This window comes from Hemitrygon akajei, chromosome 6 (assembly GCF_048418815.1).
Source record: "Hemitrygon akajei chromosome 6, sHemAka1.3, whole genome shotgun sequence".
In the NCBI taxonomy this organism is placed as follows: Eukaryota; Metazoa; Chordata; class Chondrichthyes; order Myliobatiformes; family Dasyatidae; genus Hemitrygon; species Hemitrygon akajei.
Genome location: NC_133129.1, coordinates 177,729,640 through 177,746,717, shown reverse-complemented (window position 1 = coordinate 177,746,717; position 17,078 = coordinate 177,729,640). Strand labels below are relative to the sequence as shown.

Below are 17,078 nucleotides of genomic sequence, written 5' to 3'. Positions count from 1 at the left end.
CTTCTGTGGATGCCTGCAAGAACATGAATCTTGGGGTAGTACATGACATATATGTACTTTAGCAATAAATTTATTTTGAATTTAGAACATTGATCCCAGTTTCCAGCACTGTAACTATAAATATTTTTACTCCTTGTAACTAAATAAACCCTTTTAGTGGTGAAGGCCAGTTAATACAGTTTGCCTTCCAAATTACTTGATACACCTGCATGTTAGTTCTCAGTGTCGAGCAAAGACACTTGTATCCTTTTCAACACCACCAATTCCCAGTCTCTCTCCATTTAAAATAAACACTGGGCATGTCTGTTATTCCAACTAAATTGCATACCCTTGCTTTTTATGCAACTGTATTTCCCTTCACTCTTGGAAAGAATCTCCTTCTCCTAACCACTGACAGACAAAGGTACTCAAACCCAATATCTTCTGATCTTAATGCTCCCAATTCTGCCCTGTTTTGTTTAGATGCCTCTAGAACTATTCAATTCAACTATTTGGGGTTCAAAATTTATTATAGTACATCTGTCACCATGTACTGACTTGAGATTCATTTTCTTACTGGTATTCACAGAAAACCAAAAAATACAACAGTCAGTGAAAACTACAGACTGACAACTAATATGCAAAAGACGCATGGCGCTAATTGGGGAAAAATATTGAGAGCATGAGTTGTGGAGTCCTTGAAAGTGAGTGTTGTGTTGTGAAAGTGCGGGGTTGTGTTGGTTACCTAATAAAGTAGCCACAGAGTGTACTCGTGGCTTTCTGCTGCTGTAGCCCAGCCATTTCAAGGTTTGATATGTTGTGCTTTTAGAGATGCTAATCTGCACACCACTTTTGTAACACAAGGTTATTTGAGTTAGTTGCCTTCCTGTCATCTTGAACCAGTCTGGCCATTCTCCTCTGACCTCTCATTAACAAGGTGCTTTTGCCCACAGAACTACCACTCGCTCGATGTTTTTTGTTTATCACACCATTCTCTGTAAACTTTAGAGACTGTTGTGTGTGAAAATCCCAGGGGATCAGCAGTTTTTGAGATACTCAAACCACCCCATCTGACAGCAATAATCATTCCACAGTCAAAGTCACTTAGATCACATTTCTTCCCCATTCTGATGTTTGATTTGAACAACTGAACCTCTTGAGCATGGCTACATGATTTTATGCATTGCATTGTACCTAATGAAGTGGCCCCAGAGTGAAGCTTCCAAATATTAACATAATGTGTAATGGTGAAAGGTTCCCTGCTTTATGTTTTCCCTCAATACTTGCAATTTGGAATCATATTTGCTGCCCTTCATTCTGCAGAACCATTCCAGAATTGTTGCAGATGGCAACTAAAGTCTGCACTTGTCCTGTAAACAAAACTTGCAGGGATGTTGATAAGGTTGTAGATGACACCAAGGTTTGGGGTGCAGTGTACAGTGAGGAAGGCTAACATGGCTTTAGGGACCTGCATCAGCTGGAAAAATGGGCTGATGAATGACAGGTGGAACTTAATGCAGAGCAGTGTGAGGTTTAGCACTTGGTAGGACCAACCAGGGTAGGTCTTGCATAGTGAACAGTAGGGTTCTGAGGAGGGTGACCTCAGTGGGACTGAGATCTGAAAGCTCAAAGGGATCTGTGAACACGGGTATGTAATTCATTGAAAGTGGCATTACAGGTGGGTAGGGTCATAAAGAAAGCTTTTGGCACATTGACCTTCATGAATGTATTCAGTACAGAAAATGGGATGTTATGCTGAAGTTGTAAGACCAAAGTTGGAGCATTCCATACATTTTTGGTCACCTATCTGCAGAGGTTTAAAGAGTGCAGAGAAAATTTACAAGGGTGTTGTTGGGTCTGGAGGACCTGAGTTGTAAGGAAAGATTGAGTAGGTTAGGAGTACTCTTTAGAATGTAGAAGATTGAGCAGAGATTTGAGAGAAGTATACAAAATTGAGTGGTATAGATAGGGTAAATGCAAGCAGTTTGAGGGGAACATGAGGGGAATCTTCAGAGAAAGTTGAGTGTGGAATGAGCTACCAGCACAAGTGGTCTATGCAAACTTGATTTCAATGTTTAAGAGAAGTTTAGATGGGTAAATAGATAGTAGGGATATGGAGGGCTATAGTCTAAGTGCAGATTGATGGGAGTAGGCAGTTTAAATGGTTTCAGTATTAACTAAATGGGCTGAAGGACCTGTTTCTGTGCTGTACTTCTCTAAGTACTTGGCATTTTAGTTTAGACTTTTACCTTCTGGGGAGTTTTGTCTCAGTAATTTCTTTACATCTTTGTTTGTTTTATTTAGTTACAGCAAGGTCACAGACTATTTTGGCCCAATGAGCCCATGCTGCCCAATTATACCCATGTGACTAATTAACGGTCACTCGTACATCTTTGGACTATGGGAGGAAGCCAGAGTACCTGAAGGAAATGCATGCAATCACGGGCACAATATACAAACTCTTTACAGACAGTGGTGGGAATGGAACCTGGGTCACTGGCATGGTACTAGCGTTAAGCTAATTGCTACACTGCCGTGCTGCCCGTCTGTGCTGGACCTTTAGTGCTCCGGTGTTTCTGAGAGATCTTGTCACTTTCTGTGAAGACACAAGGTGTTCAGGTTTCCTCAATCCCAAAGAGTGCCGTATGGTAAGTTAATTGGCCACTGCAAATTTCCCCTAATTTGGGGTTGGAGTGGAATTGGGGGGGAGTTGATGATAACTTGTGGAAATTAGAAAAGGGATTAATGTAGGGCTTGTTAGTGGGTGCCCAATGGTCAGTGCATATTAATGGATCAGAGGCCTTTCTTCTACTTTGCATCACACTGTCACAATATTTGTTTCTGCCATTCATTAAGTCATAGCACACTACAGCATAGAAATGGGCCCTTTGGTCTATCTCGTATATACCAAAGTAATAATCTGACTGGTCCTATCGACCTGAACCATAGCCCTCTATACCTCTCCCATTCATGTACCTATCCAAACTTAAATGCTGAAATCAAATCCACATCCACCACTTCCTCATTCACACCACCCTCTGAGTGAAGAAGCTCTTCAGAAGATTCTGTATTCTCCATCATAAATACCACTAATTCTCTGTAGGTCACCAAGCTTTCCTTAAAGCTTTGTCTGATTCTTGATTATGTTTTGGGTTCTTTCATTGTCAGTCCTGTTCATCCTTAAGGTCTCTAATTTCTGTTCTTGAAGTTGGTGGTGTGGGGACTTGTGGCTTCTGTCTCCTGCCTAATCTTAACTGCAAGATAACATGGCCTGGATGGTGGGGTTTGAGGAATTGCTTCATGTTGAATCTACTTATGGGGAGTGATGCATTCGGAGGAGTCTACAACTCCAACTTTTTGCAATCTTGTGAGTTAAAATTGCTGTTCCAACTATGATGTGGTTTACTAGGCTGCTTTCAATCTGAAATAACCTCTTCCCTAGTTATTTCCTCAACAGGCTGACCTAGAAATCTGCCCTGCAAACTTTCCAGGAATAAGCCTACATATTTACCGGTACCTAGCTTACATGCAGATTAAAGTCCCCTATGATTATTGCATTATCTCTGTTAAATGCACCCTTAATTTTCCTGTTTGTACTCTGCTCTACGTCACACCAATTATTCAGAAGTTTGTCAAGTTTAATTTGTCAGATGGACAAATGCAATGGAAAACTTACCTGCAGCAGCATCACAGATTTAAAAATAAATAAATAATTCACAAGAAAAACAAATTAGTGTATATATTTTTTTTCAAGAGAAAAATTGGAGCCGTCCATTTTAGTGCAAAATGGTCGAAGTACTACTGAACTGTCATGATTGGGGTTGTGCAGGTTTCATCAAGAAAAGCAAAGTGCTGGAGGAACTCAGCAGCTTTGGCGAGGACTACAGTTGAAATTTCGGGCTGAGACCCTTGAGGACTTCATGAGAAGTCCTTATGAAGGGTCTTGGCCCAAAACGTATTGCTGTCCATAGATGCTGCCTGAGTGCTGAGTTCCTCTAGCACTCTGGATTTTCAGCATTTGCAGAATCTCATATTTATGGTTGAAGGGGGGTAGCTGTTCCTTGAACCTGGTGCTGTGGGACCTTAGCCTTCTGCAACTCCCTTCTGTGTTTGCTGCCTGAACTGCTGTCACTGACACCAATTTTAACTCAACATCCCTATTCACACAGATGAGATCTTTCTAACTACATTCTGTACTGATTAAGCAACTCTAACCCCTTTTCTGTTTTGTCCATCATTCCTCAATGGCAGAAATCCTGAAAAAATGTATAGTTCTTGGCTTTGCCTTTCAGTCATTTTTCTGTAAAGACAATTAAGTTGTTGGGACAGCATGGTTGTGTAGTGATTAGTGCAACACTTCACAGCTGCCACTCGTGATGACTCCGATTCCTGCTGCTGTCTGCAGAATGCTCTCCCCATGACCACGTGGGGTCCTCTGATTTCCTCCCACATTCCAAAGGCATACGAGTTAATGGGTTAGAAAGTTGAATATGCTATGTTGGCTCTGGAAGCGTGGCGACACGTGCAGGCTACCCCCAGGACAATATTTATGCATTTCATGGATTCAATGCAAATGTGACAAAGAAAGCTAATTTTTACCTCTAATTCAGTATCACTCAGACAAGATCCTTGCTCAACACATTATGGACTGATGATGTCCCTTACAGCACAAACCTCTGTTTTTCCCATTATTCCTCAATGTCAGAAACCCCGAGAATGTTTACCACTTGGCTTGGCCACTCGGCCATTTCCTGTAATGAAATTGGTGTGCAGCTCCCCATTTGCTGAGATCACAAATTATAGCCTTAAGATTGAGGGTGTGGGATGGAGGAAGAAACTTTTTACTTTAAAATTAACTGCGGCCACCTTATAAATATTCCTGCAAGTGTGGTGGTTAACATTGCAGGCATTACTAACCACTGGTGCAGCATGCAGTAGGCCTGGGAATAAGTCTTGTGGGTGCATGTTTGGAATCGTACTCCTTCCAGCATGGTGCATATTCATATTGTAAGCAAAGGAGATAGAAATTTCTTTGTATGTTTTCAATTGTGAACCTTGGTGAGAACACACCCATATTGTGTACATGTCTATATCCAAGGCAGTTGATCTTGGGAGTTCAAGCACAGATTGGATTTTGGCATGAGGAGATTGGGCTTGAGAACAAGGAACAGTACAGAAATGGGGCCTTTGGCCCATGTCTGATTTCAATTTTCAAGTTGAGTTTAAAATACATTATCAAAATATGTATAGTTTACACAACCTTGAGATTCATCTCCTCACAGACAGCCACAAAACAAGGAAGCCCAAAAACTATTTTGAAAAAAAAAATCATCAAACACCCAATTTGCAGAGAAAAAATAAATCGTGCGAATAATAAACACGAGCAAATAGTGTTCTGAAATGAAGTCCGTGAAAGAGTTTGGTGCAGAGCCGAGTAAAAGCTGCAGAGCAGTAAACTGAAGCAGCCTGTCCCTCACCTCTGGCCCCAACACCCTGACCTTCATCTGGCCTGGTGCCTAAGTCATCCAAACAATGGGTTCAGTTGCTGCAATACACTGAGGCCTGGACTCCTGCAATTTAGCTGGCACTGAAACTGTCGTCCAAACATTGGGTTCTATCACCTGTGATATGTTCTGGGGCCCCGAGTCCAGCCACAACAATTCAGCTTGCACCCAACTTTGCTAAATTAAACTGATCCCTTCTGTCTGCATATGGTCTACATCCCTCCATTCTGAGCCAATTCATTTGGCTGTCTTAACTGCCCCTAAACTTCAGTTGTATCACGAAGCTGTTTTAGGACAAGTTGCTTTCTCCTCTGCCAATAGATTTCAGAGTAGTCCATGAACATGACTAATTCTTTTGCTCTGTTTCACTGTAATAAGTTTTTTGTTCTGCACTGTACTGCTGCGGCAAGACAGTTTATGATGTACACTGAGGCCACTTTATTAGGTACTTTCTGTACCAAAAAAGCCACTGAATGTATATTTGTTTCCTGCTGCTGTAGTCCATCCACTTCAGAGATCTCCTGTACACCACTTTTGTAACGCATGGTTATTTGAGTTACTGCTGCCTTCCCCTCAGCATGCACCAGTCTGGCCATTCTCTCATTAAAAAGGTGTTTTGCCCTTCACAACTGCTACTCACTAGATGGTTTTTGTATTTTGCACCATTCTCTGTGAACTCTAGTCTGTTGTGCATGAGTATCTGAGATCAGCTGTTTCTGAAATATTTAAACCACCCCATCTGGCACCATCAATCATTCCACGTCAGTCATTTAGATCACATTTCTTCCCCATTCTGCTGTTCGGTCTGAAAAAATAACAACCTTTTGACAATATGGCATGGTTTTACGGGTTGAATTACTGCCATGTGATTGCCTGGTTATATATTTGCATTCATGAGTAGATGAACACGACAAAGTGGCTGCTGAGTGTAGATCAGTGCGAATAACCCTGATTATTTTTTTTTTTAATTTGACCTGCCCTAGGAATGAATTTCAGGCACCTACCATTCTTAAACTCTCTGGGATTAGATGAGGAAATCTCCTTAAATATTGGTCTGAGATGAATTAGTATTGGATTATTGTCACATGTACCAAGATACAGTTGGGAAAAGCTTGCAAATTGTTCATACAGTTCATTGATACAGAATAAGGCTAAAACAATGTCAATGTAAAAGCTAATGGTAAGAGTATACTTCGGATAAATCGTAAAGTCCAAGATCAGGGCCAATTGAGGCAGAGTCCAACTTGTCATACAGAGGTCCATTCAAAGATTTGGTATGTGGGACAGGAGCTATACTTGATCCTGGTGGTATGTGCTTTCAGACACTTGATCTTCTGCCCGATGGGAGCAGAGAGGAATGTGTGTGGTGGGGGGGGGTGGGGTCTTTGAGTATTTTGGCTGCTTTACTGAGGCATTCAGAATATAGAGTCCATGGGGGGTGGGGGGGGGGGGTTGGTTCCTGTGATTGTGATCAATAAAAAAAAAGACTGGTGAGAGTCCATGGGGATGTCCCAAATTTCTTTGTCCTCCTGAGGAAATAGATGCACTGCGGAACTTTCCTGGGTGTAATATCATTGTGGTTGGACCAAGGCAGGCTATTGATCTTAACCACTAAGAACCTGAAACACTCAACCTCCACACTGCTGATGTATTATGTGGTGGTATCTATGGTGATATCATCTGCAAACCTGTAGAATACAATGTAGCTGGAACACAATCTGGCCACGTGGTATTTACCTTGGGCACTCACGACTGGGGTTCCTCCCCTCATGGCAGAGCCAGGAACCAGGGTTGTCATCCTATAGGGATGGCACTCCAGCCTATGGGGCAACTCTCCTCAAGGGTTAGAGGTTCTTGCTTCAAAGATTGTGGATACACAAATATTTTCAGGTTTTAAAAATGGGTTCACGACATGGTGAAAACAGAGGGTCAGTTGTGATCCTGTGGAACATAGAATATTACAGCACAGTACAACATAAGGTCCTCTGCCTTGTGTTGTGCTGACCTTTAAACCAACTAAGATCATTCTAACCCTTGTACATAGCCTTACAATTTTCCACATCCATGTGCCTATCTAAGAGTCACTAAGGGTTGGGTGGGTGATAGGAGTGAAGATGTCATTTTTTTCTGCAGTCAGTAGATAATCCGTTATGATGAAAGACTGAACAGGCTTGAAGGGTCTGAAATTGGCCTATTCATGTGTTCTCTCCCAGAAACTCTTTGATGCCCTTGTAGGTTAAATGTCTACCATTTCCACCTTGAATTTGTTCAGTGATTCAGTTGGGAACATATTTCATTCACATTGAAAATGTGAACCCATGGACTCAAAATTTGACCTTCAGCTCTCCCAGAAGGTGATGTTTTATTTAATCTGTACTGTTTGATTTATGAAATATTATGTAACCTGCCTGATACCAGAACCTGTAAAATCTCCCTGCATCTTTTAGGAAAATCCCAACTTTAGTCATCTAGGGGCATCTAGGACTAGGGGGCACAGCCTCCTAATGGAAGGATGTCCCTTTACAACAGATGAGATGGAATTTCTTTAGCGGGGGGTGAATCTGTGGCCACAAACAACAGCGGAGACCAAATCATTGAGTAGATTTAAAGTCGAGGTTGATAGGATCTTGAATCAATGTCAAAATTAAATTAAATTTATTATCAAAACGTGTATCTTTCACCATATACTACTGAGATACTTTTTATGCTGGCATTTACTGGAAAATAAATGCAATAGAATTTATGAAAAACTATACATAAATAAAAACCGACAAATAACCCATGTGTCAAAAAGCAAATAGTGCAAATTATAAAAAAAGTAAAATAATATTGAGTTGTAGAGTCCTTGAAAGTGAGTCCATAGGTTGTAGAATCAGTTCAGTATTGAGGTGAGTGAAGTTACCCACACTAGTTCAGGGCCTTGATGGTTGAAGGTAATAACTGTTCTTGAATGTGGTGGTGTGAGACCCGAGGCTCCTGTACCTGCTGCTCACTGTAGTAGTGAGAAGAGTGCATGGCTTCGATGATGGGTGGGAGGATCCTTGATGGATGCTGCTTTCTTGTGGCAGCGCTCCTTGTAACTGTGCTGAATGGTGGAAGGGGGCTTTGCCTATGATGGACCAGGATGTATCCACCACTTTCTACAGACTTTTCTATTCCTGGGCTTTTATGCTTCCATACCATGCTGTGATGCAACCAGTCCAGATATGTCTCCTGTGCATTTATAAAAGGTTAGTAAGGGTGTCAGAGGTTACCTGGAAAATGGGGTTGGGAGGAAAAATAAATTGGCCATAATCAAATGACGGGTAAACTTGATGTACCTAATTCTGCTGCTATGTCTTGTGGAAAATGAAGGATCTCCTGCTCTACTGACAAAAGTTTTAAGATGGATTGTGGCGTTTATCTAGAGTGCATGGTACAGATGAAAGTGGCATCAGCAAGGTCCGTCATTACTGGCCTATTGCAACACTGTTATGCACAATCCAAGCTAGATGCTTGCCTTCTGATCCCTCTGAATCTGGATGATCTCGTTAAGTGGCTGTACCTCAGTAATCCAAGAGTTCCTTGGGATGCATGTAGTTGCTGACTGTACCATCCAAACAGATTGCATTAAAGATTCCGCAGAGGGATAATGTCACTTAAACTGGTTGGATCATTAGTGGAGAAATGGGGCATTTTGGATTAACTCCATGCCCTTAACCCAAATCTAGTACCTATTTGATATATTGATTTATTGTTGGAAAGAAAGCCAGCTGCCTAGATGAGACCAAGGTTGGATTCGGCTTAATGTTGGCTTGATAGAAGGTTCTTGAGTATCATCTGTGGTCCACTTAACCTTGGTTCCAATCCAAATATTTTGAGTGCAGAATATCTAGTCTGACTGTATCAAGGGAGAACAGCACTTGTGTAGTTCCATCAGGATCCAAAGATCTTTTGAGAAGTCGTGCATTGTTCCCAGGCCCTCTGCTTAATGGTTTTTCACAAATGTTGACTATTTAGTTGCCTCTCTGCTGTTTGAGATCTAGCTATTTGTGTTTTTACTTTTTTTTCCCCGACAACAATGATGACACTTCAATGAACTACTGTGGTTAGTAACACACAAAATAGAGGATCTCAGGAAGTCAGGCAGCATCTTTGGAGGGGTATAAAATAGTCAGCATTTTGGACAAAGACATAGTAGGCACACAACTCACTAAGCCTACCATGTATATCTTTGGAATGTCAGGAAACTGGAGCACCTGGAGGAAACCTACGTGGCCATAAGGAGATCATACTAACCCTAATCAGTGATCACTAGTGCAGTACAGCAATGTGTTAACCACTACACCACCGTGCTGTCCTTCTCGATATACTGAGATGGATGATGGGCTATGATACTGAGCAATACAGCAAACTTGAAAATCCAAATTTCCAATGATTACCTTTTAAATTCTCACGCCACAAACAGTACTACTTGTAATGAAGGACATTGCACTCGGGTGTTTCAGAATATTGAGACTGTTGAATGTCCTATTTTTTATCCTTTGTTCCTGATGGAAATGATAATGGGAAATCCCAATGTAGGAAACTATTTGCCATCCAAATATTTTTCCCTTTTTAGTAAACTTCTTGGGTGGCTTTGCTGAAATAGTTATGATCTTATCAAAAAACCTTCAGGTGGCTTTATCAAACATTGGAAATTCCCCTTCATAGTATTAATCAGAATCAAGTTTACTATCACTGATGTAGAATGTTTATGGCAGCAGTACAGTGCAAAGACTTCAAATTTTTAAAAGTTACTAAGTAGTGCAAAAAAAAAAAGTGGTGTTTACGGACCATTCAGAAATTTGGCAGAAAGGAGCAAGCTGTTTCTGAATCATTAAATGTCTTCGGGCTCCTGAACCACATCCCCGGTGGTAGGAATGAGAAGAGAGCATAAAACCTTAAGAGGTGGGAGCTGAATCAGGCCATTTGGCCCATTGAGTCTGCTCCACCATTTCATCATGGCTGATTTATTTTCCTTCTCAGCCCCAATCTCCTGCCTTCTCACCATAAAATTTGACACCCTTTCTAATCAAGTCTATCAACCTCTGGCTTTGACATATCCAACCTCCAACTTATAAACAGAGTTGCTAGTGTCCGTTCATGATTGTGTCAATGTTGGGGCCCAGGGCAGGTACTTGGATCTTGACACCTAGAACTGGAAGCTGCTCACCCTTTCCACTGCTGACATCTTGGGGGGGGGGGGGGGGGGAGGAGGAGGAGGGGTGCAGTGTCATTTTTCTATGGACATTTACAGGAAATACATACAATAGAATTGATGAAAAACTCTACATAAAACAAAAGGCAGATAAACACCAATGTGCAGAAGTGAGAATGTAACTTGTAAAGAGTCCTTAAGTCTAGGCTGTAGATTAGTTCAGAGTTGTGTTGAGTTACCCACGCTGGTTCAGGAGTTAAAAGTCTGTAGGGTTGTAACTGTTCCTGAACCTAATGATATGGGACCTGAAGCTCCTGTACCACCTCTCTGATGCAAGAAGCAAGCATGGCCTGGATGGTTTTTTAAAAAAATGCTCTTTTGCAAGGAGTGCTGCCACAAATGTGCTCAGTAGTGAGGAGAGCCTTGCCAGTGGACTAAGCTGTCCACTTTCTGTGGTCTTTGGTTCCTGGCTATTGGTATTACCATACCTGGACGTGCAAAGGCATATGTTTCAAGAGTTGCCTTTGCTAACTTTTTCCTCTTTTTTTCCAGATTTGCCAACGGTTCATCCATTCAGAGCAACTCGCATTTGGTGTAATATAATCTTCACCCTTCAGTCAGAAGTGGAGGTTAAACGGCGCAGACATAATTTGAAGTCCCACAATGACTGCTTCCTCGGCTCGGATGCTGTGGACATCCTCCTGAGTCACCTTCTGCAGAATAAGTACTTTGATGCTGAGATCACACGACCAAAAGTGGTGAGACTCTGCCAAGCTTTGATGGACCATAAGGTGTTTGAAGGAGTCAGTACAAAACTCTTTGGCAAAGTTAAGAAAGAGTGCCCTTTTGAGGACAGTAGCTACAGTTTATACAGGTTTACTACAATGCATAAGTGGATTGATACTGTGAAAGAGAACTCGGACACTGCCTTGTCTCCTCAAGTACAACTAACCTCTAGATTCAATGGATGGGCTGGCAGGTAAGGTCATTTAGTCTCTGCAGTGGAGGGTACTCATAGTAAAGGAACTGTATAGAAATATGCACAGAATCTCAGTTTACCAGGCTACTCTTGAATTCATCTGCTGTGTCCAAAGCTCCTGATGGAGCCTCTACAGTATATTGGTAAGACCCTACGTAGATTGGGGGAATGGCTTTGTTGAGCAACCGCTCCATCTGCAGAAAAGCATAATTTACCAGTGGTCAGCCATTTTAATTCCATTCCCATTCTGATATGTTTGTCTACTGCTATGATAAGGCCATTCTCTGATTGGATGAACAACCTCATTCTGTCTGGCTAGCCTCCAACCTGATAGCATGAGCACAGATTTCTCTAACTTGCTGTAAATTTTTCCCCCTTCTCTTCCCTCTTTATTCCCCACTTTGACTCCACTCCTGCCCTTTCTTCTCACCTACATACCTATCAACACCCCCCCCCCCCACTGGATACCCTCCTTCCCTTTCTCCCATGGTTGACTCTCCTAGCAGATTCCTTCTCCAGCCCTTACCTTTTCTACCCATCACCTTCAGCTTGAGTCATCCCCTCCACCTACATAGCTTCAACTATCATCTAGCTTTCTCATTTCCCCTCCCACCCACATTACTCCAGCTTCTTCCCCCTTCTTTCCAGCCCTGAAGGGTCTTAGCGTGAAAAGCTGGGTGTTTATTAATTTCCATAGATGCTGCCTGACCTGTTGAGTTCCTCCAGCATTTTGCGTGTTGCTTCAGATTTCCAGCATCTGCAGAAACTCTTGTTTTGTTCACCTCTGAAAGTAGCTGCCTACTTAATTTTGTAACTGTTGTTAACATGCTTCTTAATTCTTTCCGGTTTATTATCACTGGCATATGTTGTGAAATTTGTTTTTGCATCAATATTTCAGTGCAAAGAAACATAAAATAAGTGGTACAAAAAGTGAGGCAGTGCTCATGCATTCATTAACCATTCAGAAATCTGGCGGAGGAGAAAAAGCTGTTCTTGAAGCATTGTGTGTGTGTGTCTCTGTTCAGGCTTCTGTGCATCCTCCCTGATGGTAGTAATGAGAAGAAAGCATAATCTGGGTGATGATCAATTCCTTAATGCTAAATTTCTGAGGCATCGCCTTTCGACAACGTCATTGATGCTGTGGAAGCTAGGGCCCATGGTGGAGCTGGCTGTTTACAACCCTCTGCAGCTTTTTATGATCCTGTACAATAGCCCCTCCATATCAGATGCTTATGCAACCTGTTACAGTGCTCTCCAGTGAATGTCCCCCTCATCACCTGCCACATGTGATGGAACAATTGTCTCCCCATTTTTCGTTATGCACCATGGTTCTTCCCCACTGAGTTTCTTGCTGTGGCAACGTCTCTGGGCTGGGTGAAGCTATGCAGTTTCCTGCCCAAATGCACTCATTTGCCCAACCTTTAATCATACCAATGAACTGGCATTTAGAAATGTAATCTCAAATGTGCTGCTTTTAATTAAACCCTTGAGCAAAGGTGTTTTATTTCAGAAAATTGACTTTGTTGTTCTTGACAAGAGTTTTGCTTTACCTTAAATTAATAATTAAAAATGAAGCAGACAAGCCCATTTTCCTTCATTCTACCCATTTTTGTCATTTTTAGCACTGAGAAGATTTGAAAAATATGAATGCAATGGTATTATGCCAGTTTCTGGTGCTGAGCTAACAATTCTAACAAATTAAAATTTTGTTTGTAGGCCAGTTAACTTTCCCACATCAGATACAAGCTCTGACCATTCAATAGTAGAACTGCTTGATAATTTGAGTTTAAAACCGGTGAATTCTCGTATTGAAACTTCACGTCTGCCTCCAACAGGTAAGTGCCTCTTGGTGTTGAATAACAGCAGCATTTTAGACTGAATGACATGTAGACTTGTTGCTGTTGACCAACAGCCTATTTTTCCAGCTGGTCCAGACCTTGCTGTAAGCTTTGGTCTTCCTCACATCCACAACACTCCTAATCTTGGTGTCATCAGCAAATGTGCTGATCCATTTTTTACCACATTATCATCCAGATTGTTGATGTAGATGACAAAACCAAAATGGACCCAGCACCAATCCTTGTGGCAAGCCACTAATCACAGGTCACCAGAGATGCAACTATCTATTAATACTTCCTGGCTTCTTCTATGAGGCTAAAGTCTAATCCAATTTACTACCCCCCCCCCCCACCCCCGATGAATCCCAGTGACTGAAGCTTGACCAGCCTCCCATTTGGAACCTTGTCAAATGCTTTGCTAAAGACCATGTAGACAACATTCACTGCCTTATCTTCATCAACTTTCCTGGTAGTTTCATCAAAACTCTAGAAGACTGGTTAGCCAAGACCTACCACACACAAATTCTTATTGACTATCCCCAATCAGTCCATCTTTCCAAATACATACAAGGGACTGGATATGTAATGCCTTCCAATAACTTGCCCACTACTGATATCAGGCTTATCAGCCTGTAATTTCCTAGCTGATCCTTGGGACTTTGCCATGTCTGATGACAGAGATGCAGCACAGTAACAGACCCTTCTGGCCCAACGAGCCAATCACATCCATGAGACCAATTAACCTGTAGGTCTTTAAACTGTGCAAGAACACCAGAGCACCGTGTGGAAATCCACATAGTCATGGGAACAACATTTAAGCTACCTACAGGCAGCGGCAGGAACTGAACCCAGGTTGCTGGCACTATAATATCATCACACTAACTGCTACACTTCTGTGTTACCCAATTATAACATCACACAAGTCCAAAACAAACTTGACCCTCTGTCCTAGTTAACAATGAACTCCTGCGGAACAGGACTAGAGTTGCTAGCAGACAAGGAAGTTGACCCAGCACACGACCATGAGACAAAAGTAGAACCAGCCATTTGGCCCTTCAAGTCTGCTCCACCATTCCATCATGGCTGATTTATTACCCCTCTCTCTGTAACCTTTGACACTCTGACAAATTAAGAACCTATCAACCTCTGTTTTAAATATAATGCCAGATTAGGAGCCTGATGGTTGTAGGATGATGCTGTTCCTGAACTTGGTAGCGTGGGACCTAAAGCTCCGGCACCTTCTGCCTGATGATAATTGCAAAGCAAAATTTTGAGTAGAAGGTGGGGCTGGTTTTCAAGCTATTGTTTGAGATTCAGTAACATTTCTGAGATGGCTGCCATAAACTCTTTTAATTTCCTTGTTGCAGTCGTCAATGAGATATGGCAGGAACAAACAATGTTGCGTCTCCTGCAGCTTATTGAGCTTCCAGTCTTAGACTCACTTCTGGACAGAAAAGAGCACCGGACAAAATCAGAGAATTCAAGCAGCAGTGTGGTTACCAGTGGCTTATTGGATCGGGAAATCCTCAAGGCTTTTGGCGATTCTCAGTATGTATTTATAATAGCTGCTGGTAATTATTGCATCCTCTGCATAATCAATCCTAAAGCTGTGGCATTGTCAAAGTTCAAAGTAAACTCATTATCAAAGTACATGTGTCACCATATACAACCTTGAGATTCATTTTCTTGTGGGCATTCACAATAAATCTACAGAATAATAACTATAACAGAATTGATGAAAGACCACCCTACTTGGGCATTTGACCAGAGTGCAAACTGAGCAAGTACGATAGGAAATATAGATAACATGAGATAAAGGGTCCTTGACACTGAGTCCATTAGTTGTGGGAACGTTGCAGTGATGGAGCAAGTGAAGTTATCTCCCTTGGTTCAAGAGCCTGATGGTTGAGGAGTATTAACTGGTGGTGAGTCCTGAAGCTTCTGTACCTCATTCCTGATCGCTGCAACAAGAAAAGGGCATGTTCTGGTGGGGAGTTGTGGGCCATTTCCACTACTGTATGATTTTTTTGGGGCTTTTTTGTTTAAGGGCGTTGGAGTTTCCATACCAGTTTCCACTGGTGTTTGCAAAGATCAGTCTGGTTGTTCTAAGGACAATAAATATGCTAGAAGGAATGGAATTTGGAGCATTGTTGGATTGTCCTGTGAAAATGTAAACATATTTGCTTTATTTATTCATGTGCATCGAAGTGTACAGTGAAATGTCATTTGTGTCAAACAAAATCAGCAAGGATTGTGCTGGACAACACAAGTATTAGAAACATAGAAAACCTACAGCACAATACAGGCCCTTTGGCCCACAAAGATATGCCAAACATGTCCCTGCCTTTGAAATTACTAGGCTTACCGATAGCCCTCTATTTTACTAAGCTCCATGTACCTATCTAAAAGCCTCTTAAAAGACCCTATTGTATCCACCTCCACCACCGTTGCCGGCACCCCATTCCACGCACTCACCACTCCGAGTAAAAGAACTTTCCCCTGACATCTCCTCTGTACCTACTTCCCAGCACCTTAAACCTGTGTCCTCTTGTGGCAACCATTTCAGCCCTGGGAAAAAGCCTCTGACTATCCACACGATCAATGCCTCATCATCTTGTACACCTCTATCAGGTCACCTCTCATTCTCCTTCGCTCCAAGGAGAAAAGGCCAAGTTCACTCAACCTATTCTCATAAGGCATGCTCCCCAATCCAGGCAGCATCCTTGTAAATCTCCTCTGCACCCTTTCTACGGCTTCCACATCCTTCCTGTAGTGAGGCGACCAGAACTGAGCACAGTACTCCAAGTGGGGTCTGACCAGGGTCCTGTATAGCTGCAACATTACCTCTTGGCTCCTAAATTCAATTCCACGATTGATGAAGGCCAATACACCGTACACCTTCTTAACCAGTCAATCTGCACAGCTGCTTTGAGTGACCTATGGACTCAGACCCCAAGATCCGTCTTATCCTCCACACCGCCGATAGTCTTACCATTAATACTATACTCTGCCATCATATTTGACATGCCAAAATGAACCACTTCACACTTAACTGGGTTGAACATCTGCCACTTCTTAGCCCTGTTTTGCATGCTATCAATGTCCCATTGTAACCTCTGACAGCCCTCCACACTATCCACAACACCTCCAACCTTTGTGTCATCAGCAAACTTGCTAACCCATCTCTCCACTTCATCCAGGTCATTTATAAAAATCATGAAGAGTAAGGGTCTAAGAACAGATCCCTGAGGCACTCCACTGGTCACTGACCTCCATGCAGAATATGACCTATCTACATTCACTCTTTGCCTTCTGTGGGCAAGCCAGTTCTGGATCCACAAAGCAATGTCCCATTGGATCCCATGCCTCCTTACTTTCTTAAGCCTTGCATGGGGTACCTTATCAAATGCCTTGCTGAAAGTCATATACGCTAATCTACTGCTCCTCCTTCATCAATGTTTTTAGTCACCTCCTCAAAAAATTCAATTGGGCTCTTAAGGCACAACCTGCCCTTTACAAAGCCATGCTGACTACTCCTAATCATATTATATATCTCCAAATGTTCATAAATCCTGCCCCTCAGCATCTTCTCCATCAAC

General features: G+C 42.2%; 1 protein-coding gene across 1 annotated transcript in view; it reads left to right on the top strand.

The window, feature by feature from the left end:
* Positions 1-17,078, top strand: part of depdc7a (DEP domain containing 7, paralog a) — a 56,936-nt gene that overhangs the window by 1,896 nt on the left and 37,962 nt on the right. The window contains exons 2-4 of the mRNA XM_073049825.1: positions 11,215-11,641; positions 13,358-13,476; positions 14,847-15,027. Coding sequence (XP_072905926.1) covers positions 11,215-11,641; positions 13,358-13,476; positions 14,847-15,027 — 727 coding nt within the window. The remainder of the gene's footprint in view (positions 1-11,214; positions 11,642-13,357; positions 13,477-14,846; positions 15,028-17,078) is intronic.